This window comes from Bubalus kerabau, chromosome 2, assembly GCF_029407905.1.
Source record: "Bubalus kerabau isolate K-KA32 ecotype Philippines breed swamp buffalo chromosome 2, PCC_UOA_SB_1v2, whole genome shotgun sequence".
Taxonomy (NCBI): Eukaryota; Metazoa; Chordata; class Mammalia; order Artiodactyla; family Bovidae; genus Bubalus; species Bubalus kerabau.
The window spans coordinates 192,427,400-192,452,460 of record NC_073625.1 but is presented as its reverse complement, the minus strand read 5'-3'; the positions used below and the strand labels follow the sequence as shown (position 1 = coordinate 192,452,460).

Genomic DNA, 25,061 nt, shown 5'->3' with positions numbered 1-25,061 from the left:
ATGGCAGAAATCGAAGAAGAACTAAAGAGCCTCTTGTGAAAGTGAAAGAAGTGCAAAAGCTGGCTTAACATTCAACATTCAAAAAACTAAGAGCATGGCATCTGGTCCTGTCACTTCATGGTAAATAGATGGGGGAAAAGTGGAAACAGTGACAGATTTTATTTTCTTCAGCTCCCAAATCAGTGCAGACAGTGACTGTCAGTTTAGTTGAGTCGCTCAGTCCTGTCTGACTCTTTGTGACCCCATGGATTGTAGCACACCAGGCTTTCCTGTCCATCACCAACTCCCGGAGCTTGCTCAAACTCATGTCTATCGAGTTGGTGATGCCATCCAACCATCTCATCCTCTGTGGTCTCCTTCTCCTCCTGCCTTCAATCTTTCCCAGCATCAGGGTTTTTTTCAATGAGTCAGTTCTTCCCATCAGGTGGCCAAAGTATTGGAGCTTCAGCTTAAGCATCAGTTCTTCCAATGAATATTCAGGACTGATTTCCTTTAGGATTGACTGGTTTGATTTCCTTGCAGTCCAAGGGACTCTCAAGAGTCTTCTCCAACACCACAGTTCAAAAGCATTGATTTTTTTAGCACTCAGCTTTCTTATGTAGCCATGAAATTAAAAGACACTTATTCCTTGGAAGACAAGCTATCACAAACCTAGACAGCATATTAAAAAGCAGAGACATCATTTTGCCAACAAAGGTGTGTATATTCAAAGCTATGGTTTTTCCAATAATCATATACGGATGTGAGAGTTGGACCATAAAGAAGGCGGAGTGCCAAAGAATTGATGCTTTCGAATTATGGTGCTGGAGAAGACTCTAGAGAGTCCCTTGGGCAGCAAGGAGATGAAACCAGTCAATTCTAAAGGAAATCAACCGTGAATGTTCATTGGAAGGACTGATGCTGAAGATGAAGCTCCAATACTTTGGCCACCTGACACAAAGAACTGACTCATTGGAAAAGACCCTGATGCTGGGAAAGATTGAGGGCAGGAGGAGAAAGGGGTGACAGAGAATGAGATGGTTGGATGGCATCACTGGTTCAATGGACATGAGTTTGAGCAAGCTCCAAGAGATGGTGAAGGACAGGGAAGCCTGGCGAGCTGCAGTCCATGGGGTTGCAAACAGTCAGACACGACTCAGCGACTAAACCACCACCACCACCACTGTCAGAGACAAGTGAATTTCTGTGTGAGCTGCTCCAAGAGAGACCCTATAATCCAGCGTCCCGCCTGCTCCCTCAGGTGGACACTCATTTCAGGGACATCCGCGGCCAGGTCAGCAAGATGCCAGGTGGCTCCATGGCTCTCTGGGACCAAAGCTGCCCTCCAGGAGGAAGACCCGAGGGCCACACAGTCACCCGTGCTTCGGTGAGGCACCTGCAGACAGTACCAGGCCGACCACTGACTACTGCAGCCCTCCCAGGCCCCAGCTCAGCCAGAGGCCCCCCACGGGGTCTGTGAGCATGGGAAGGGTCTTCCATACCACTGGGATTTGGAGGGGTGGTTACAGAGCCATGGGACACGGGACACACCTGCCAGCTGTCTGTCCTACACACAGAAGCTGAGAGCGCAAGGCAGCAGCCCCCACCCAGGGCCGTCCTCCTAGAAGCTGGGGCTACGACATCGCGTCTGGGCACCAGGACCAAGCCCGTGGCATGCACACACAGGCTCCACAAGGGCACCTTAGGGAAATGCAAAAAGAGCAATTTGGAGGCTTGTGACAGAGAACAACTAGTCACTCAACTATAACAGAGACAGGTTTTTCCTCTAAATCTAAAGATACAGCTAAAAAACTGAAATATGCTGGATGCCACGATATATGTTTATTTTGAAAGCAGTCATCTTTAACACCCTAAAACAATTTCACATTAAAAAACAGTGTACATGACACAGAATGGATGCAAACAGCAGCCACAGGAAAGGAGGGGTGGGAGACGGATAGGGTCAAGTGGACAGGGAGCCCGCAGGCTGTGGGTCACATGATGAGAAGCCACATGTTCTGAAAAACACACTGGAGAAGAACAGTGGTGACCAACGAAGTCCTCTGCCCTCGCCACCCGGACCTTCACCAGTGTCCCCAGCTTCAGGACAGGCCGAGCTGCGACTGCCTGATGCTCCTAAGACTCAGCCCCAGGGTGGGAGGTCCACACGCCCCAGCTGAGGACTGCGAGGCAGGGCGGGGGCAGCTAGCAGGGAACATGGAAGCGGGGCTCCGACCAACAGGACAGGCTGCCTCGGGGTGACCACTCCCGAGTTTCTCTCCCACCACCTCAGCACTTCTGAAAAGGGCTTTGCTGAGTTTCTTTCTTTCATTTCTAATACCTAAGCATCAAATACTAAGTGTCAAAGCCTAAGCATAAAACATGGTCATTAACAACCATATGGCTTCTTTAAAAATTAGGAATCCTCATATGAGGTTGCCTGGGTGGGAAACACTAACAGAAACGTGTTTTTTATGGTCTTACGTCATATAAAGAGTTGAGGAATATAAAAAAAAAAAAAAGAAGAAGAAGAAGAAACAGCTACAAGACATTACTTCAATTACAATTCTTACAGGAATAAAAACAATATCATTTTGAATAGAATTTCAAAGAAAATTTTACTTAACATCAAAACGGCTTCCTTTGTGGACACTTACTACCTGAATAAAACAGGACGGTGGGGGCTCTCTCGTAGTCCAGTGGTTAAGAATCCACCTTGCAATGCAAGAGACATGGGTTTGATCCCTGGTTTGGGAAGATCCCACATGCCGTGGAGCAGCTAAGCCTGAGTTCCACAGCTACTGAGCCGGCGCTCTAGAGCACACGAGCCGCAACGACTGAAGGACTGAAGCCTAGTGCCTGGAGCCTGTGCTCTGAATGAGAAGACACCCGAGCAGCCAACACACCACAGCGAACAGCAGCCCCAGCTCGCTGCAACTAGAGAAAGCCCGCAATCAGCACTGAAGACCCAGCACGGCCAAAGAATAAAAAAATCTTAAAAAAAAAAAAAGGAATAGTGACATATTTACTTATTCAGCCAAGTTTACATCAATGGTTTTGCCATAAAAAGATTTCTAAAGTGAAGACAGAAGAAAAGTTCCCCCCGGATTCTGCCTTTCAGGGTAGGGGAGGCATTAACTGACCTTACTGTGGTCATTTCGCAACACAGACATGTAAATCCTCAAGCTGTCGTGTGTCAGCTAAGCTAGAAAAATGTTTATATTCTGCCTGCAGGTTAAATCCCTGGACGCCGATGGGGTGGCCATCTCTCCTCATCGCAGAGAACCAGCTTGACCCAAGTGCTCCTCTGGAGCACAGCTGTAAAAGGCCAACACGGACTCAGCCCTGGGACCCAGGAGCTGCCCGGGAGTGGCTCAGGGTGACCATCTGGGCTTCCAGAAAGAGACTCACTGGACCCCCTGTCGTTCCCACCATCCTGAGAACAGCAGCAGTGGGAATATGGCAACATCCTGGGTGTGCCCATGCCATGCGATGCCAAACACACGTTCTTTTTGGGCTGTACGAGCCAAGAGCAACGATCTTCCTTCTCAAGAGCAAAGAACAGCACCTTGTGGAGACTCAGGGAAGGATGAAAACACATCTCTGCGCCACGGGCCTGAAGCAGAGCGGGGTGGGTTCTCCTGAGCCTGCAGAGCACAGCCCCTCCCACCTCTGCGGGTGCCCTGGCACAGAGCCCCCGGGTCGTCTCAGGAAAGCCTCCAAGGCCAAACAAACAGGAACCACAGCTGCTTCACAAACAGGGTTGTGAGTTCCGGCACCTGATCTAGACTCGGGACACAGATCGAGTTTTGTCTTGAGACTCACGACGACACTGTGCGGGCAGGCCCACTGTGTGCTGTGCTGTGACAGGCACTATGGGAGGCGCTGGCCCCCCAAGCATGGCCGTGGCCCCTCCAGTGTAGCAGGGTACCCACCTGGGACGACTGTCCTTATGACCCTCCCAACAGCAGCATCTCTCCTCCCAGAAATACCACACAAGGCACAAAGTCAGAGCAGGGCTGAGGCTGGTACAGCTACTGACGGGCCAGAGGGAAGGCCCCTTGAGCTGCCCCCTCCCCACAGCCACTACCTTCACTTGCTTCGGATGGACTTCCTTCTCCTTCATGGTGTCCAGCGGCCGTCGGCAGTCCCTGGGGGTGACGGGGGGCGCTGCGGGGCTGGCAGTGGGAGCTCCCAGTCTTCCCGAACCTTGGCTCAGTGGTTCTGCAAACTCCACACCACCACCTGGAAACACACTGCACAGTCAGGGCTGGACTGGCCCAGAAGTCTAACTTCTCACACGTGCCAAGGAGCACTCAAACACAGCAAAAGACAGAGAGAAACAGAGACTGAGAGAGTCAGAAGAAACAGAGTCAAGGCAGCTAACAGAAAACATCAGAAAAGCTAACATTCCCAGAGAAGTGACAAGGGCAGTATCATTCGGGAAGGGGAATGGAAGCCTCACGAGAAAAGGAAGAATCAGAAATCAGAACAGAATTCAAACCTTAGGAAGCTTAAGAAGCTCTGAAAATTCTCTTGGATATGAGAACAAAAAAACAAAGATGTGGAAAAAGAGAAAGTTTTAAGTCTAGGAGGTCCAACATGTGGTCAATAAGAACGAAGACGACAGCAGAGAGGAAGCTCAGGGGAGAAAACCCAGGGAGTAAGAGGCGTTCTCAGGCGGATGACACGCTCTGGGGCCAGGCGCTACGCCCACCACATCCAGGCCCAGGACTGCGGGATCCAAACTCTGCAAGAACCTGCCTGCCTGCCCGCCCACAGTCAAGCCCAAGTCTCATATCAGGAAGATGTCAATGTTTGTACAGAAAGCACCTCGCACACACTTTTATCCAGAAGCTTGTAGAGAACAGAAAGGACGAGGAGTCTGACCCGAGGCGAGGACCACATCCAGAACACGGGGAAGGCTGTGGAGGGCAGCACACAGCCGCACTTGGACACATGTCCTCGAAGTGCAGGCCCTCTTGGCTGGTGATGGGGCAGAAAGTGCAGGCTGGGCTTCCAGGGATCAGGGCAGCAGGTGGGCGGGGTTTGTTGCCAGGAGGCGGAGACCTGTTACTTTAACTAGAAGCTGTGATTTAGGAACAAACACTAGAGTGAACCTCTGAAAGCTGAATGTGGTGTCCTCAGGACAGTGGACGAGAGGCTGCATGGGGACGCACCTTGCAGCCGCTCACACTGTTACATCGTGCAGCTGCTGCCAGGGGAAGCAAGAGCGTCAGCTGGAAAGAGCTGGCCCCGAGCTGCGAATGCTGACATGGCCTCCGATCTGGACTTCACTGCTGCCCTGTCATCAAAAGCACCCCAGGAGCCAAGGAGGACTTCATTAAAACGTCAAAACACCTTGAGGTAACTCACTTGTAAAAATCTAACAATTATAAAAGTGTGAGGTCAGGAGCCATGGTGTGGTGACCACCGCTGTGATGATATAGGCAGGATCACCAAGAACCATCGATAGAGGCTAAGTGGATCTGAACATGAGAAGAGACCATTCCAAGGTCTTGAAGACCTACCCAGGACACTTGGCTGTTCAGAAGGAACAGGATGAAGCCTGGCAGTATGACCACAGGATCTGAGCTGACCTGCAGGAAGAGTGCGGCACCGTTACTGTGCTTCCAATTCTCTGAGAGACAGTCACATGCTCACACACGCCAACAGGCCTGCCAAGGACCTCAGGGATCCTCATGGCCAGAGCTCTGTGCCTGGCACCTGGCCTGCCTTCCAGTCTCCACCCCACAAAGGACGTCTGGATTCATGGTGCTGGCCTCTGCTAGTTTCTATAAAGGGCACTAACAAGACAAAACCTCAGGAACGTCTGTGGACTTGATGCTGCCCCTGACGCGAGTACAGGGCTATGGACTGGACCCCATGAAATACATGTGACCTTCTCAGGAATAAATGCCTTCAGGTCCTCAAGTAACAGAACACAAACCCGGGGGAGACAGAGAGAGAGAGAGATGCAGAGACACAGAGACGCGGGCCAGTCTGTGCTCTGAAACTGTAAAAACAAAGTTCGTGGCTGACTCACTTTTTCCATCGCTTTTTCCTTCTATCCCAAGAGGAGGTGATCGTGACTTTTCTTGAGAATCAAGAGATGTTATGATAAAATCTTCAACATCCTTCTCCTGTTCAAACACGTAGATTTTTAAATGGTCACAAAATGATAATTTTTATATCATAGAATTGAACTTGCCAGATGGAAACTTTCTAAGACCTGAATTTATCACCTTCCCACATAGAACTCAAACAGAAAAGGGTTCAAAGCTGGTGGACACAAGATCATAACGTTCGTTTTAATCAAACTCATCTACATTTCTCTAGGAATATTTTAAAGGTTTCACTGGCAAATATTTTAGATTTTTAAAATTTTGCATGATGTGTGGGAGCATATGGATACAAAATGGAAGCATATGGATATGGAGTGGTAATACATGGATACTTCAAATTGCATGTATCCTATAATTTATTTTTCATCTAATCCAAGATACACAAAATCTCAAAGCTATGTTAGATAAAATATAACTTAACCCCAAAACAATACATTGACGTGTCCCTGAACCTGATCACATTATATGTAGAGCCTGTGAAACATGAAATACAACTGAAAATAAACCTAAAATACATATTCTAGACTAAGAGCCAATATGGAGACCACACATGAAGGTGGGTTTGTGATGACACTTCCCAAAGCCAGTGTGACTTAGCAAACTCAGGCGTGCAGTGGATCTGAGTGAGGCTAATGCATTTCATGTACTGGTGAAAACAACCCAAGTGCTCTGGATGTTCCTATTACAGTAGATTTGGGTCCGTCCTGCAGAATGCTGACCGTCCCTACACTTGCTGACCAAGGGAGTGCCAAGTGCTCACCCACGCCTGGCCAAATGGCCACATCAAGAGGTGAGCCAACAATGGCTGCAGCTGTGACCCCCCCAGCCACAGAGACACAGCCCAATGTGAACAAACTGCCCTTCAGCATCCCAGAGCCTGGGGAGACCACTTACCACAGGCACCCGCTGAGCATGGTGGTTGGCGGAGGGAGCGCCGTCTGCAGCCAATGGAGACCCCACCCACTTAGGGGCTGTTCCTGCAGCTGACTTGCCCGGGTAACAAAGCCGCCCCGACTGGTCAGCCTGGAGCAGGTGGGTGCTTGTCCCATCCCAAAGTGAGGTGTCCAGGCTGTGCAGGCTCAGGGCATCTGAGCAGGGTGTCAGGGGCAGGTTAGGTGGGGGCTCAAGGGTTGAGTCCTCCCTGACAACCTCAGGGGAGCTCCAGGGGGACAGGTCCATCGTCCTGAGCACGTTCTTCAAGGGCTTGGACCCCTGGGAATGGGTGAGGTCCTGGGAGCACCCATGCAAGTAGCCCTGCAAGCAGAGTGACCTGTCCTGCAAAGTGACCTGCTCTCCCGTGGGAGCATCTGGCTCATTTCTTATCAATGAATCCGAATTTCCAGTGACCTCAGCTAGGTCCCATATGATGTTAAATGTATCAATAGGAGATGATTTGTCAGTTTCTTCACTGTTATCAGAACCATCACTCAAACCATCTTCTAAAGCACATGGAGATGCCAATGCCTGCTGGTATTTAAAGTCCTCCATCTCGATGTTTTGGAAGCTCATGGAACACACCAGATGGTTCAGTTTTTCTTGAAGTTGTTTCACCTGAGCTATGAGATCAACTTTCTGTAGCCGACAATCTTCCAGTAGTTTTCCCTTATCCTGCAGGTAAGGAAGAACATGCATACAGTAAAATGGCTGAATTTCATGTTGTCACATTTGTCTGTCTGTTATTTATGAGCTAATTTCAGAGACTGTCTGAACAAAGTCTGTGGTTCCATGATGAGCCCTTTGTCCCTCTAGACTCTTTAAGATTTTGAGTTTTTAAAAATCCCATGAAGGGCTCAAAGCTTAAAACTTGTTCCCTAAGGTAACCACTGGAGAAGATCTGGAAGGAAGGGAGGGCAGGCAGCACCAGGGGCCCCTTTCCCACCTGGATGACAGCCACTGGCAGAACATGTCCAATATGACTATTCTGGAAGTCTGCAGTCTATTGAAGGACTAGAGGGCAACTGCTCTCAGCTCTTAGCACAGAAGCACCACCCAACCCCCACTCCAGGGCCTGGGGGCAGCTTTGCACGTGCCCTGAAGCATCCACAGGAAACAGAGTGGGCTGTCCTCCAAAAACGGAGTGGCGCTCTGACTGCTGCTTCTGATCAGAGGAGCAGAGACAGCCAGCCTGCTGCACCTGCCCACCTGGCGAAAGTGACTTCCAGAAGACTGAAAGGACTGGTACCCTCTTATTCCTACCAATGTGTTTTCCTCTTTGGGGAAAAATTTTAAACTAGGACATTCAAAAACAACTGCGTATGCAGAGGAAATTATAAAGTGACTACATGTGCCTTGGGAAAAGGAACAGGCTCAGAAAAGACGTGAGAACCTAAGTTTATATCTCAGGCTGATCCTCTGCACAGAGACATCAATCCAAAATAAAAATTAAAAATAACAACCCCACAAGGACAACAACAACAAGAAAACAAATACTGAGAAGGAAGGAAAGTACGATTTCTAGGTTTACATCAGTAAGATTAAAAAGCTTCAGTGTTCAACAAAAACAACAAAAATCACCAAAAAAAAAAAAAAAAAAGAAATAGGAAACTATCAATCCCGCACAGGAAAAAGTATGTCTACAGAAATCATCCTTGAAAAAGACTCGAAGGTGGATGAATAAAGACTTTAACACAACTGTCTTAAAGATGCTCAAAGAACTAAGGAAAATACAGAGAAAGTGTAAAAAAAAAAATTATGAACAAAATAGAAACATCAATAAAGAAAAAATAAATCACAAACAAATTCTGGAGTTGAAAACTATAATAACTGAAATTTAAAACTCACTAAAGGGATTCAAAGGTAGATCTGAGAAGGCAGAAGAAAGAATTAGTGAACGTGAAGACAGAACGACAGAAATGACCAAGGCCGGGAAGGAGGCTGAGAAAAGTAAATGGAGCCTCAGGCACCTGCAGGACCCCATTAAACAAGCCAGCAGACACACTAATGGAGTCCCAGCAGAAGGGAGAGAGGAGGCAAAGAGAACAAACAGGGACATAACGAATGACCTTTCCAAACTGGATGAACGATATGAACATACGTACCCAGGAAACTCAACCAACTCTGTTGGGGGCCGGCATGAGGCACTCCACCCATGGCAAAGGTCATGAGGAAGGAGGCTCGGCATACGCAAAGGCGGGATCGAGCCTCAGGAGTCCCCCTGGAAATCCTCGAGCATCTACCCCCATAACCAGAGCCTGCCTACTTTACTACTTTGTGCTCTCACCTACACCTCTGACTTTACGGGGGGCTGTCCCCCACCACCTCTTTCGGAGAAGGAGTTAACTTAAAGCTCCAGTTGATAAAAACCCCTGGGCGTGACAAGAGTGTTTTAACCTACAAACTCCTCTGAAGGTTCTCTAGCCTGCCTGACAGGCTTGTCCGGCCACATGTGATTGCTCACAGCCTCCCAACCATGAGAGGCATGAGATGCTTTAAACCTTCTAAAAACAGGTTCCTTAGAAAAGTTAGAAAATTATTAGTATAAGTATAATGGGCTGATTAGAAATCGTATTGGTGAAGGGTTTTTCATTTGTTGAGCCAATGTTTACTGCTAAGTCTCCACATCCCCTGCCCTTATACACATTAATGAATATATAGAAGAAATAAGTATTAACCTTTGATATAAATCACGTTAGACCTTAGGCTAAGTAAATTCTTTCCTTAACTAAAACCCACTACACCCTCACCCTATAGGAATGTAACTTTATTTGGGTGGCGTCTGTTTTAAGAATAATCACCCCTGGAGAAATAAGTGTCCTGGTTGACTGACCACTGTCACAAGGAGAGGGTCGTAAATTGTCAGCAGGCCCCCTGGCCAGAAGATGATGTAACACCCCTAAGACCTCAGTATACATTTGTATGAAGCACCTGACTTTGATAAAAGTCAGGACTGCTGACCCCGCGTGACTTTTGCATAACATCTCAGTGTATAAAAGTAGACCATGGAAAATAAAGAATTGGGATCAGTTCCTCGAAAGACTGGTCTCCCCATGTCTCTCTCTCTCTCACTCTGGTTGAGTCTCCATCTGGAGCGCGGAACCCACCATGCTTACTAATTATGCCTGGGCTTCTAAGATCCGACCGGGGAGGCCTCAGTGTCTCCTCTCCTTCGGGAGAACGGAAGGACGCCTGCGGCCTACGTAAGTGGTGCAAGCTTCTTGTCTTGAAGTTTTATTGGTCCCCCGCGTAAACCAAGCTACTCAGCCTCTTTTCTCCACTGAATTTTCCTACTGAGCTATCCTCATCTTATTATTCTTTATATCCTTAATTAACGTTTAATTAAGCAGTTGTTCCCCGACCCTCGCCTAGCCGTCTCTCCTTCGAATACCCTGGATCAGCTGGGGCTGGACCCCGGCACAACTCCAAGTAAGATGAACTCAGACAGACTGACACCAGGACATGTCATAATCAAACTCACACAAAGCCAACGTGAGACTCTTGAAAATAGCAAGAGAGAAGTGACTTGTTGTATACAAAGATCTTCAGTAGGATTATCAACAGATCTCTCCACCAGAAACTTTGAAGGCCAGAGGACAGTGGGTCTGTATATTCAAAGGCCTAGAAGATGAAGAACTGTCAACTAAGAATCCTAAATCCAGCAAGACTCCTTCACGAGGAAGTGAGAAATAAGACATTCCCAGATAAACAAAAGTTGAGGGAGGTTGTTTCCACAAAGTCCTGCCCAGTAAGGAATGTTCAAGAGAGTTGTTTAGTTGCTAAGCCCACCAGACTCCTCTGTCCATGGGATTTCCCAGGCAAGAATATCGGAGTAGGTTGGCATCGCCTTCTCCAGGGGACCTTCCTCACTCAGGGACTGAGCCTGTGTCTCCTGCATTGGCAGGCAGGTTCTTTACCTGAGCCACCAGGGAAGCTCCCATTCCAGAGAGTCCTGCAGGGGGAATAAGAGAACCCTAGACAGTATCGCAAAGCTGTACAGAGATATAAAGATCTCAGTAGGTAAACACATGGGCAGTTATAAAATCTAACATTATTGTAACAATGGTTTCTAACTGCATTTTTTGTTTTCATTGTGATTTAAAACACTAATATATATATTCATAAGTTATTAATCTAAAAGTATTGAACTGAACTGAACTTTAGTTTCTAACTCCACGTGTGTTTTCTACATAATTTAAGAGATTAATGCAATGAAAGGAATTATTAGTTTATGTTTTGAGGCACACAGTTATAAAGATGTCTTTTTATTACATAAAAAACCAAAAGGAGTGGGGATGGAGCTAAAAGGAACCGAGTTTATGTGTTAGTAAACTTAAGCTGGTATAAATGCAAATCAGTATTTTGTGTTAGGATGCTAAATGTGAAAACAGCAATAGAACATACACAAAGAGTAATGAGAAAGGAACTTAAAAATATTTCACCATTTTAAGAAATTAATTAAATGCAAGAAAAGATAGTAATGTAGGAAATGAGGGGTCAAAAAGAGCTGTAAGGCATAAAGAAAAGAGCAAAATGGCAAAAGCACAGAATTCCTTATCAGCAACAACTTTAAATATAAATGGATAAATAAAGCGCTCCAAAAACAGAGACTGGCAGAGTGGATAAGAACATGTGATCCAACTCTCGGGCTGGCCGAAGGGCCACTCGCTTCTTCCCGTAAGGTGGCTCTAGCAGTGCTTAGCTGTGTTTAACATCATTCAAAACAGTTTTGTTAGACTGTATTGTGACTGTGTCATATCAGCACGCGTTTTTAATAAAACATCAAAATTGGCGAATTTTTGTATAGCCATTTTAATATTTAAGATGGAAGAAAAGCAACATTTTTGGCATACTATGCTTTATTATTTCAAGAAAGGTAAAAACGCAATTGAAAAGCAAAAGATTTGTTCAGTGTATGGAGACCATGCTATGACCGATCAAATGTGTTTCATACTGGACATTTCTCACTGAGCAATGCTCCAAGGTCAGGCAGACCGGTTGAAGTTGTTACCAATCAGAGATATTAATTGAGACCAATCAACATTATACCATGTAGTAGATAGGCGACGTACTCAAAATATCTAAATCAAGTGTTGAAAATCATTCATACCAGCTGGGTTATGTTAATTGCTTTGATGTTTGGGTTCCACATTAGTTAAGTGAAAAGAACCTTCTTGACCATACTTTCGCATGTGATTCTTAAACGTAACCAAAATGTTTCATTTTTAAAACAAATTGTGACAGGCAATGAAAAGTAGATATTGCACGATAATGTGGAATGGAAGAGATCATAGGGCTACTGAAATGAACCACCACCAACTACACCAAAGGCTGTCTTCATCCAAAGAAAGTAATGCTGTGTATACGGTGGGATGGGAAGGTAGTCATTTATCATGAGCTCCTTCCAGAAAAACCGAAGAATAAATTCCAACAAGTACTGCTCCCAGTTAGACCAACTGAAAGTGGCACTCAACGAAAATCAGTTCAAAATTAGTCAACAGAAAAGTCACAGTCTTCCATTAGGATAAGCAAGACAGCATGTTTCTTTGATGACCAGGCAAAAACTGTTACAGACTGGGAAGTTCCAAATCATTCACTGTATTCACCAGACATTCCACCTTTGGATTTCTATTCATTTCAGTCTTTACAAAGGAAAAAATTTCAATTCCATGGAAGAATTTAAAAGGCAACTTTTAAAAGATAAAAACTTGGGAAGATGGAATTATGAAGTTGCCTGAAAAATGGCAGAAGGTAGTGGAACAAAATGATGACCACGTTGTTCAATAAAGTTCTTGGTGAGAATGAAAAATGTTCCTTTTATTTTAACTTTAAAACCTAAGGAACTGTGTGGTCAATTCAATATATGCTGTCCACAGAAGTTCACTTTAAACCCAAAGACACACGCAGGTTGAAAATAAAAGGATAAAAAAAGATATTCCATGCAAACAGTAACCAGAGAAGAGCAGGTGACCCTTTCAATGTAAATTTATTTATAAAATAAATTTAAGCCAAGAAAAGTTATAAGAGACAAAGAAGGAGATGGAATCAATAATAAAAAATCTCCCTACAAAACAAAGCACTGGACCTGATGCCTTTGCTGGTGAATTCCACCAAACATGTAAAGAAATACTATCAATCCTTCTCAAACTTTTCTAGCAAGTTTTGAAAAGGAGGAAGCACCAGGCCCAGATGAGTTCACTGGTGAATTCTACCAAACATTTAAGAAAGATATTATACCAATTCTTTGCTGTCTCTTTCCTAGCACAGAAGCAAAGGGAATGCCTCCTGACTCATTCTATGAGGCCTGCATTACCTTAAAGCCAAAGATACTACAAAAAAATGAAAACTATAAACCAACATCCCTTATATTTATGCAAAAATTCTTAACAATAATAGCAAATCGAATTCAACAGTATATTAAAAGGGTTATACATCATAATTAAGTGGTAGTTATTCCTTAAATTCTACACAGGAAAAATCAGTCAATGTACTATGGTACATTAACAAAAAAAAAAAAAGGAAGAAAAACTCACATATCATTTCAGTTGATGCAGAAAAAGCATTGGACAAAATCGAATACCCTTTCACAACATTCAACTCAGCAAACTGGAAGCAAAAGGAAACTATGTTAACACATAAAAGCCACACAAGAAACCCACAGTGAACACCATACTCAAGGATGAAAAATTGAAAGCTTTTCCTCTAAGATCAGGAACAAGGAAAGGATGCCCAATTCCCTTCAACACAGTACTGGAAATCCTAGCCAGAGCAATTAGACAAGAGAAAGAAATAAAGGGCATCCAAACTGGAAAGGGAGAAGTAAAATGATCTATATTCACAGATGATATGATCGTACATGTAGAAAACTTAAAGATTTCACAAAGAAACTGTTAGAACTAATGCATGAATTCAGTAAAATTGCAAGATACAAAAGTCAGCATATAAAGTCAGCTGCATTTCTATGCAGGAACTATCTGAAAAAATTTAAAACAATTCCATTTATGACAGCAACAACAACAAAAATAAATTTTTTTTTAAAAAAAAAGGAAAGAAGAAAGGAAAAATTAACCAAGAATTCATCAAGGAGGTGAAAGACTTGTACAATGGAACTACAGATACCGTTAAAAGAAATTAAAAGAGGACATAAATAAATGGAAATATGTCTCATGGCTATGGATTTAAAGGCTTAGTATTAAAATTAAAATGTGTGTCAATACCACCCAAAGCATTCTATATATGCAAAGCTGTTCTATCAAAATTCCAAAGACCTTTTTTACAGAAATTAAAACACCCATTCTGAAATTCATAAGGTGTTTTAAAGGACCCTGAACAGCCAAAATAATCTACAAGAACAAAACTGAAGGACTCAGTACTTCTTGATTGTAAAATTTATGACAAAGCTATAGTAATCAAAACAGTGTCAGATTCTCATAAAAACAGACATATGAACTAGTACAGAAAGCCTAGAAATAGACATTTGCATATACTGTTAAATGATTTTTGACAATGGTGCTAAGATCATTCAGTGGAAAAGGACAGTCTTTTCACAAATGATGCTGGGAATACAGGATATTAACATGCAAAAGAATGATGTTGGACCCTTACCTAAAACCACGTACAAAAATTAACCCCAAATAGATCAAAGACATAAAACTATAACACTCTGAGAAAAAACATGGCAAAAGCGTCACGATGCTGAACTTGGCAACTACTGCCTGTATATTACACAAAAGATATCGGACAGATCAAAGACAAACTGGACTTCATGACATTTTTAAAATTTGTGCATCAAAAGATACTGTCCACAGAGTAAAAATGCAACACACGAAATGGGAAAAAATATTTACAAATCATACACCTGATAATACATGGGATCTTCATTATTTAACCAATACTTTAGTCAACTGTTGTGAAGAACTGACTAACTGGAAAGACCCTGATGCTAGCAAAGATTGAAGGCAAAAGGAGAAGAAGGTGGCAGAGGATGAGACGGTTAGACAGCATCACCGACTCAATGGACATGAACTTGAGCAAACTCCAGGACATAGTGGAGGACAGGGAAGTGGGGTGTGCTGCAGACCATGAGATTACAAAGAGTCTGACAGAACTTAGCAACTGAACAACAATAATACCTGAAAAGGGATTAATATACCCAGAAATATATAAAGAACTCCTAAAACTCAATTAAAAGAAACCATAAAACCTGATACAAAATTTGCCATGACCAGACATCTCTCTAAAGAACATATATAAATGGCCAATGAGCACATGAAAAGATATTCAATAACACTAATCATTTGAGAAATGCAAACCAAAACTATAATTAGATACCACCTCCCAACCATTAGGATGACTACTATTAAAAAAAATAATAATAATAACAAGCAATGGTGAGGATGTGGAGAACTTGGAACCTTCGTATACTTTTGAAAGAAATATAAAATGGTACAGACACTGTGGAAGACACTACAGTAGTTCTTCAGAAAATTTGCAATGGAGTTATCACATGATTCAGCAACTCTAGTACTGGGTGTACACCTAAAAGAACTGAAACCAAGGTCTCAAAGAGATATATGTACACCATGTTCACAGCAGCACTACTCACAAGTTAAAACGTGGAGGTACAACGTTCCTGGTGGTCTGGTGGTTAAGGCTCTGCACTCCCAACGAAGGGGGCTTGGGTTCGATCCCCGGTCAAGGAACGAGAACCCATACACCCCAACTACAGAGCCGGTATGCTGCAACTAAAAAACCTATATGAAGCAACCAAGGAGCCCACACATAGCAATGAAGACATCATGTGCCGCAACTGAGACCCAGAGCAGCCAAATAAAACAATAAAAATTTTGAAAATGTGGAAGCAACTCAAGCATCCATAGACAGATGAACGGATAAGTATCAGTTCAGTTCACTGCTCAGTCATGTCCGACCTTTAGGAACCCCGTGGACTGCAGCACACCAGGCCTCCCTCTCCTTCATCATCTCCTGGAGCTTGCTCAAACTCATGTCCATCGAGTGGGTGATGCCATCCAACCATCTCATCCTCTGTCATCCCCTTCTCCTTCTGCCTTCAATCTTTCCCAGCATCAGGCTCTTTTTCAATGAATCAGCCGTTTCCATCAGGTGGCCAAAGCATTGGAGATTTAGCATCAGTCTTTTCAATGAATATTCAGGACTGATCTCCTTTAGGATTGACTGGTTTGATCTTCCTGCAGTCCAAGGGACTCCCAAGAGTCTTCTCCAACACCATAGTTCAAAAGCATCAATTCTTCAGTGCTCAGCTTTCCTTATGGTCCAACTCTCACATCCATACATGACTACTGGAAAAACGATAGCTTTGACTAGATGGACCTTTGTTGACAAAGCAGTGCCTCTGTTTTTTAATATGCTGTCTAGGTTGGTCATAGCTTCTCTTCCAAGGGGCAAGCGTTTTTTAATTTCATGGCTGCAGTCACCATCTGCAGTAATTCTGGAGCCCAAGAAAATAAAGTCTCTCCCTGTTTCCATTGTTTCCCCATCTATTTGCCATGAAATGATGGGACCGGATGCCATGATCTTAAGTTTTTGAATGTTGAGTTTTAAGCCAACTTTTTCACTCTCCTCCTTCACCTTCATCAAGACGCTCTTAAGTTCCTCTTCACTTTCTGCCATAAGGTTGGTGGCATCTGCATATCTGAGGTTATTGATATTTCTCCCAGCAATCTTGATTCCAGCCTGTGGTTTGTCCAGCCCAGCATTTTGCATGATGTACTCTGCATATAAGTTAAATAAGCAGGGTGACAATATACAGGCTTGACATACTCCTTTTTCTATTTGGAACCAGTCCACTGTTCCATGTCCGGTTCTAACCGTTGCTTCTTGACCTGCATGCATATTTCTCAGGAGGCAGGTAAGGTGGTCTGGTATTCCCATCTCTTTTAGAATTTTCCACAGTTTGTTGTGATCTACACAGTCAAAGGCTTTGGTGTAGTCAATAAAGCAGAAGGAGATGTTTTTCTGGAACTCTCTTGCTTTTTCGATGATCCAACAGATGTTGGCAATTTGATCTCTGGTTCCTCTGCCTTTTCTAAAACCAGCTTGAACATCTGGAAATTCATGGTTCATGTACTATTGATGCCTAGCTTGGAGAATTTTGAGCATTACTTTGCTAGCGTGTGAGATGAGCGCAATTGTGCAGTAGTCTGAACATTCTTTGGCATTGCCTTTCTTTGGGACTGGAATGAAAACTGACCTTTTCCAGTCCTGTGGCCACTGCTGAGTTTTCCAAATTCGCTGGCATATTGAGGGCAGTACTTTCATACCATCATCTTTTAGAATTTGAAATAGCTCAACTGGAATTCCATCACCTCCACTAGCTTTGTTTGTAGTGATCTCTCTAAGGCCCACTTGATCGCATTCCAGGATGTCTGGCTCTAGGTGAGTGATCACATCATCGTGCTTATCTGGGTCACGTACATCTTTTTTGTACAGTTCTTCAGTGTATTCTTGCCACTTCTTCTTTATACTTTCCCCTTCTGTTAGTTCCATACTGTTTATGGATAAGCACAATGTGGTATATACATACAATGGAGTATTACTCAGCCTTAAAAAGGAAGGAAATTCTGACACCTGCTATGACACAGATGAACCTGAATAACATTATGCTTAGTGAAATCGGCCAGACCAGAAAGGCAAATACTGTGTGACTCCACTTAGGTGATACTTACAGAGTACCTCAGAAATCCATATAGAGACAGACAGAAGAATGGTGTCTGCCAGGGCTGGGGGAGAGGGGAAATGGAACTTACGGTTTACACGACAGAGTTTCAGTTTTGCAAGACAAAGAGGGCTGTGGAGACGCGTGGTCACATGTTACAAACATACCTGACGTCACTGAGTCACACCACACACAGCGCACAAAAAGGCAACCATCATAACTCATTTCAGTGGCAATTCACTGGGGACAGAAGTTTTTTATTTTTAAGGAAAAAAAGGCCTAGAAGGTTCTATATGCAAATACTAGAAGACACAAAACTGCAATTTATGGAACAAATCTATAATTTCCTTGTCAGTGTGTTAACTTCTAAAAATTTGGCAACCGGCTCATGACATCGCAGGGCTGAGCTTTAAGAATTCAGACAAATGTTCCTGACCCAAGGGCACTGAGACAAGTGCTCTAGAGTCAGTGGAAGTTCTCTACAGAGTAGCTTTTCTGAAGGGGATGAGATAAACACACAACATCAAATTCAAGTTTTCTCTCTCAAAACTGCAGGCCTAAGTGCACAGTCCTATGTGCTGGGGAAGTCAGACTCTCCCAATTTCCCAATACCAACATGGTGCACACGGCTCCTGCACATCCCAGGAGGTTAGGGCTGGAATACCAGCATGGTTTGCAGGGTCCACACCAGCAATAACGACATTGTCAGCCTCCCTCCTGCCCCTGGAAAAGAGACGCTGGCTTTCTGGTAGCTTCTGTCCTGGGATTGTAAGAGCTGACTCATTGGAAACGGCCCTCATGCTGGGAAAGGCTGAAGGCCAAAGGAGAAGGAGCAGCAGAGGATGAGATGGTTAGATGGCATCACTGACTCAGTGGACATGAACTTGAGCAAACTTTGGGAGTTAGTGAAGGACAGGGGAGCCTAGTGTGCTGCACTCCATGGGGTCACAAAGAGTTCGACATGATTGAGTGACTGAACAACAACAGTGTATAATTATTACACATTATACAGATAATAACGGAACAACAACTGTCCTGAGATCCGAATTTAAAACTGCTGAATCATGGATCACTTGCTCTTCTTTGCTGGGGAGCAATGGAAAACACTTTAAAGTTCAACCAACCAATGCAAAGCCTTCCCAAGTGAACCGGCGGCTGGCCGCGAAGGTCGTGTGGGGGCGGCGCAGCTGCAGGCAGCTCGCCCTCACCTGAAAAACCTTGGACGCAAGGCCTAGATCCCAGTTAAATCCTACCTGCATTGACTGCTCACTCTTCACAAGCTGCTAAGACGTGTGTTTAGATTAAACACATAAGAAATTTCCAAATGGATCTGAACAGCTCTACCAAGAGCGATGGACCCAGAGGTGTTCCTGTCTAAAGTCTGCGTAACCTGTACCGTCACAGCAAAGACACTGAGGGGGTCTCTGCCCGGGAACAGCTCTCGGGTCCTGTGCCCCGCCCCGACAATGTCCCCAGGCACCTTCACTGCTCCTGACGCTCTGCCGCCATCCTCCGCACGCAGGCGCATCTCCTTTTTCACTAAGAGCAGCTCAGACTCCAGCTGCTGCTGGCAGACTGTGAGTACAGATATCACGCTGTCCTGCTGGCTGGGGCGGGTGCGGGCCAGTGTAGGCAGGGCTTTGGCCAGCTGCAGGTCATCCTTAACTAGGCTCTACAATGCATGGAGAAAACAAGGACGATGCTTATGAGCACACAGCCAAGGGCATCAGAAAGCCAGAAGTTCAGCAAGGCCCCATCGGGCTCCCAGCCAGCTGAACCTGAGGGAAAGCCCACAGCTCATGACCAGAAGCCCACACAGAGTAGGAGATGAGGGATGCACGCCCACAGCAGGCCAAAATGTGCCGGGGCTGGGGGACCCCACGAAGCACGGCCTCCCATAGATGTCAAGCAGCTGCTCAGCTCCCCGCCTGCACTCCCAGCACCCTGTCTGCCCCCAGCAACCCCCTGCAGCCCCCCCCACCACATACACCCAGCTCCCCGGACACATCCCACCCTCCGACATGCACCCAGCTCTCTGCACACACAGGCTGCACAAGTTGTGGCCTTCGGAGAACAAACCCACCTGTGGGTCACTGCCACGGCTGTCAAGGGCCTGGACCAGCTGCCTGCCATCCACATCCTGTTGCAACTCCTCACTGCAGGAGGTCTCTTCGCCCCTAGGCACCCAGCCCTGGGAACCACCCTCCCCACGCGCCTGCCGCTCGTCCAGCTCCTTCTGGCACTTCAGGAATCGCTGGTTGAGTGCCTGCAGCTGGCGGCTGAGGCAGACACACTGCTCTCGGAGTCGCTGTAGCTCAGGGGGCTCCCCAGTGGCCGCCAGGAGCTGCTGCTCCAGGGCATGGCGAAAGCGGGCCACGGCTGCCAGGATGGCCTCCAGCTCAGCGGAGTGGGTGGACTTCTCCCGGCGCAGAGCTTCAATTTCTAAATCTCTCTCTGCGATCTTTGCTTCCCTGGCACGCAGGGCAGCTTCAAACTCGCGGATCTGGGAGGCTAGGCCCTCAGGCTCCAGCTCGGCCAACTGCCGTGTGGCCGCCTCCTCCGCGGCCTGCAGGCGCTGCTGGAGGGTCTCGAGGGCCTGGCTGTGCTGGCGCTCCTGCTCGGCCAGCTGCTGGCTCAGGGCCTCCTTGGCCTCCAGGGCAGCATGCAGCTCACCCGCCAGCATTGCGGGGGCCTCGGCTCCCTCGGCCGGAAGGCCCAGCAGCTCACTCTGCAGGCTCATGGCCCCGCCTTCCCCGGCCTTGGGAGCCTCAGGCCCCCCGAGTGGGAGCTCCCTCTGCAGCTTCTCAATGACCTCATGGAGCTGCTCGATCTCCTCAGCATTATCCTTCTGCAGCCGCGCTTGGTTCTCACGCAGAGTCTCAATAATGGATTTCAGCTCTTCAACTTCAGAACTTCTATTACACACAACCTGAAGGAAAAGCACATTTCAGAGGGAAATTATATGCAACAACTTCAGAAGTGCCCCTTCCCACTTACCATTCTGCCTGAACTCATTCTCACAGAATGGAGAGACTTCACAACTTAAATTAGCTGTGGAAGTAACTAACAATGTCACTGAATGACATTAACACCTGAAAAACAGAGACTTCAAGCGTGTCAAAATGGTCAGAAATTTGCATTTGCAGCTGCTGGAACACTTCATCAAGGCCACATTCCATCACTGAGGCAGGCCCCGAGTCTGGCTGTGGTGATCCAAGGGAAGTCCTAACGTGGCCAAAGCTCAGCTGATGATATTACACACAAATGTTTTCACCACCTTCTAATTCATCATGTTAATGTTCGTCCCTCAGTCATGTCCGACTCTTTGCAACGCCATGGACTGTAGCCTGCCAGGGTCCTCTGTCCATGGAATTCTCCAGGCAAGAATACTGGAGTGTTCACCACCTTCTAAATGTCCATCTTCCTAACATTTAAGCAATTATGGTTTGGTTTTCCTAAAGGGCATTTAGATTTCAGGTGTCATTCTAACACTAGAACAAGAATAAAAGCGAGAAGACTCGACAAGGGAGGTCTGCAGTAATGAAGAATGTGAACGAGCCAGAGCTCACAGCACGTTTTCCACACAGTGCACAGCAGGGATCTGGGGATTCAACCCACCAGGCATCAAGCGATGCTTCTACTTATGCTATTTAATCTAATTGTCAACAATGTTAAGACAGGAAACGTTATTGTCCCTATTTTAAAGGTGTGACAGCTGAAATGTAGATATGAAATATTTTGCCAAGATCACAAAGACAATAAATGGAAAATCAGGATTGAAATCTATGTCAATATGGCCCACAAATTCCGTTCTCTTAAGATTACATCAATAGGGACTTTCCTGGTGGTTCAGTGGTTAAGACTCTGCGCTCCCAATGCAGACGGCCTGTGTTTGATCCTTGGTCAGGGAACTAGAGCCTGCAGGCCACAACTGAGAGACCATATGCTGCAACTGAGATCTGGTGAAACCAAATAAATTTTTTTTAGAAAGATTACATCAACAGTAGCAACCAGAATACAAAAGAGTTCTAACCGATCTGTGTTCTAGTTCATAATATTCAACCAATTTGTTATAGGAACATACTTTCTAAACATTGAGAGTTTCATACAATTCTTGGTTTCACTAGTATTAATTAACAATTACTTTAAATACAAATCCAAGCCTGGCCCATAGTAAAAACAAAAGTAAGAAAACTGATTTTTGTTGGTTTGGATGACATAAGCTATGCACCAGGTTCACATTTATCATACCTGAATGCTAGTGTGTAGTTGAAAAAAGAAAATTTCTCAGTGTGAGGCAAGACCCTCTCCCTAGCCCCACGAGGTGCACTGCAGACACTGTCATCTCTCCTACAGACAGCCGGAGGCACAGGGGAGTAACTGTCTGTACACACTCGCACATTCAGCACGCTGAGATGAAGAGGTGGGCATGACAAAAGAGCCAAGTCACAACACAAGCAACACACTCAAAATATCAAACCCAGCGCATGAAAGTGGCTTTAAAAGTAAAACACGAAAGTCTAAAATAAGTCCCCTGAAATACAGTGCAGTTACAATATTACTTCTATTTATGTTTTGGTGTTTAGGTCACAAGGTATGTGGGATCTTAGCTCTTCAACCAAGGAGTGAACCCACACCCTCTGCATTGGAAGGCAAAGTCTTAAGTACTGACGGCCAGGGAAGTCCTGCCAACATTTTATAAGCCCAACAAAACCAATACCTGATTAAATATGATACACACACACACCTTTCATAAACACAGATGTAAAATCCACTAACAAAAGATCAGCAAATCAAATCCAACAATATATTAAAATGGTAGTTCATCACCACCACACAGGGTTTAACCTAGGAATGTAGGTTGGTTTAACCTTCAAAAATCACTCAGTATAATTAACCATATTATGAGAATAAAATAAATATAATTATCTCAAAAGATTTAGAGGAAGCAATGTAGAAACAAAAGGGAACTTCCTCAATCAGATGAAAGATATCTATGAAAAACTTACAGCTAACATTATACATACTGATGAAACAATAAACACTTTCCTCCAAGATCAGAAACAAGGCAAGAATGACTGCTCTCGCCTGTTTTATTTAACACTACACTGAAAGTGGTAGACACTGTAATAAGGAAGGAAAAGAAATAAAAGACAAAGACTGGAAAGAAATAAAGCTGTCTGTATCTGCTGATGGTGAGCTCATCTACATAGAAAACCTTAGAAATCTATAAAAACACTACTAGTATGCGTGAGTTTAGCAAAGTAACAAGATACAAGGCTAATATACAACAATTATATACATATATATAACTATGATGTGTTTGGCTCATGGCAAACAACTAGATAATAAAAGTAAGCCCATTTCCAATATGGCAACAAAGCTAAACAACTTAAGAATACATTTAATAAAAAATGTTCAAATCTTCTTTCTTAAAAACTATACAGAGTAAGGGGAAAAGTAAATAATAAAATTAAAGATGTGATACTAACCCAAGTATTAAAATAAATCATGAAGGAAGGGATAATGCATGTTGAGAGTAAGATGTTAGGATGTCAAACAGCTGCTGGAAAAGAAAGCACAGGAAACAAAGAGCAATAACCACATCAAAAGAGGTCTTAATAGTGGTGGGAACCTAAATGTAGTTTTCAAAAAAAAACCTAAAGATAAGATGATTTTAAATGATGAAAGTCTTCACTGACACAAAGTAAGGACAGAAAATGTAACAAAATGTGGTCTTTCAAAGAATCAGAAGTCTAATCTACAAGTGGAATTTGGGGTTATTATATCAAAGTAAGATACTGTTGACACAAAAAATGAGAAATATAATCACAGAAAACAAATGATGTACAGATTTATATATAAGATCAAACCAGTCAATCCTAAAGGAAATCAACCCTGAATATTCATTGGAAGGATTGATGCTTAGGTTGAAGCTCCCAATACTTTGACCATCTGATGCGAAGAGTTGATTCACCAGAAAAGACTCTGATGCTGGGAAAGACTGAGGGCAGAAGGAGAAGGGGGTGATAGAGGATGAGATGGTTGGATGGCATCACCGACTCGATGGACATGAGTTTGAGCAAATTCTGGGAGATACTGAAGGACAGGAAAGCTTGGCGTGCTGCAGTCCATGGGGTCGCAAAGAATGAGACACAACTTAGTGACTGAACAACAAGAAAGAAATAAACAAAAATCCCAAAAGAAAATATCTGTGATTGTCTATTCTTAATGGGACTAAAATATTTTCCTTATCACATAAACTTTTTAGTATTTATGATCTTATTAGTATGTAAAATTATACTCACATGACCAATTCTAGCACTAAGGACAAGTAACTGATTTAATCGCCTTTAAAAATTAGTCGCTGGTTTTAAAGATATTCCTTGAAGTAACACAAAAGGATATTAAAAAATTTTGCCGAATAGATAAGGTACTAACACAGATCCCAACAGCCTGTCACTGCAATGTTGTGGTCATTAAGAGCTACAAACAGAACTCCTTTATACTCTACAGCCCTTACAGCCTCCTCCAACATTACATCTTCACACCTTCCTCCAACATGAATAATTAAAAAGAAAAAACTATATCCTTTGTGTAAGGACAACAGAGGCCTCTGTTGATCCCTGGACACCTCACAAACCACCGAGGACGTGATGCCCACGCACAGCATCAGGCAAGGCCCACCTCACTGAGAGCGCCACTTCCTGTCCTGGCCAGCTGCGCTTCCACCAACTCACGCACATGCATCATCTCGCTTTCTTTATTTTGCAGAAGGGTCTGTGGAAATAATAACAATTACAGTGGTAATAATGCCAAGAAAGAGTTACCATGGGAAAGGGTCCCCGGATCTCAAAGACACGAAATACCCTAATTAAATAAACCTGCAGTTTTAAATAGTATTAATAATACTCAGGACTTCCCCAGTGGCTCAGGAGGTAAAGAATCCACCTGCAATGCAGGAGACATGGGTTCGATCCCTGGTCAGGAAGATTCCCTGGAGGAGGAAATGGCAACCCACTCTAGTGTTCTAGCCTGAAAAATCCCACGGACACAGGAGCCTGGCAGGCTATAGTCTATGGGGTTGCAAAGAATTGAATACAACTGAGCTACTAAATGTGCATGCTAGTCACAGTAACACTCAATTCGAAAATGTTCTCCTATTTAAGTGCTTTCTGTCTAAAGTAACTTATTAGTTTAGCTTTCAAAAACAAAATGTTACTGCATTTTTCCACATAACTCATTTCAAAGCAATCACCAAAGAACGGCCACGTGTGCTCTCATGTGCCATCATCTATTCATCAAAGAAGAATTCCCGCCCAAAGGAC

At 44.5% G+C, this 25,061-nt stretch overlaps 1 protein-coding gene across 15 annotated transcripts in view; it reads right to left on the bottom strand.

Annotated features, from left to right (window-relative positions):
• The window catches only part of PCNT (pericentrin), a 105,700-nt gene that overhangs the window by 24,113 nt on the left and 56,526 nt on the right, over window positions 1–25,061 (bottom strand). For 12 of the 15 annotated variants that reach the window (XM_055569866.1, XM_055569868.1, XM_055569876.1 and 9 more), the window contains 6 exons: window positions 24,421–24,513; window positions 19,817–20,662; window positions 19,214–19,405; window positions 6,999–7,712; window positions 6,026–6,122; window positions 4,070–4,224 (listed from right to left, as the gene is read on the bottom strand). In XM_055569866.1, the coding sequence (XP_055425841.1) occupies window positions 4,070–4,224; window positions 6,026–6,122; window positions 6,999–7,712; window positions 19,214–19,405; window positions 19,817–20,662; window positions 24,421–24,513 (2,097 nt within the window). The remainder of the gene's footprint in view (window positions 1–4,069; window positions 4,225–6,025; window positions 6,123–6,998; window positions 7,713–19,213; window positions 19,406–19,816; window positions 20,663–24,420; window positions 24,514–25,061) is intronic. The other 3 variants (XM_055569873.1, XM_055569874.1, XM_055569879.1) reach the window with 2 other exon arrangements.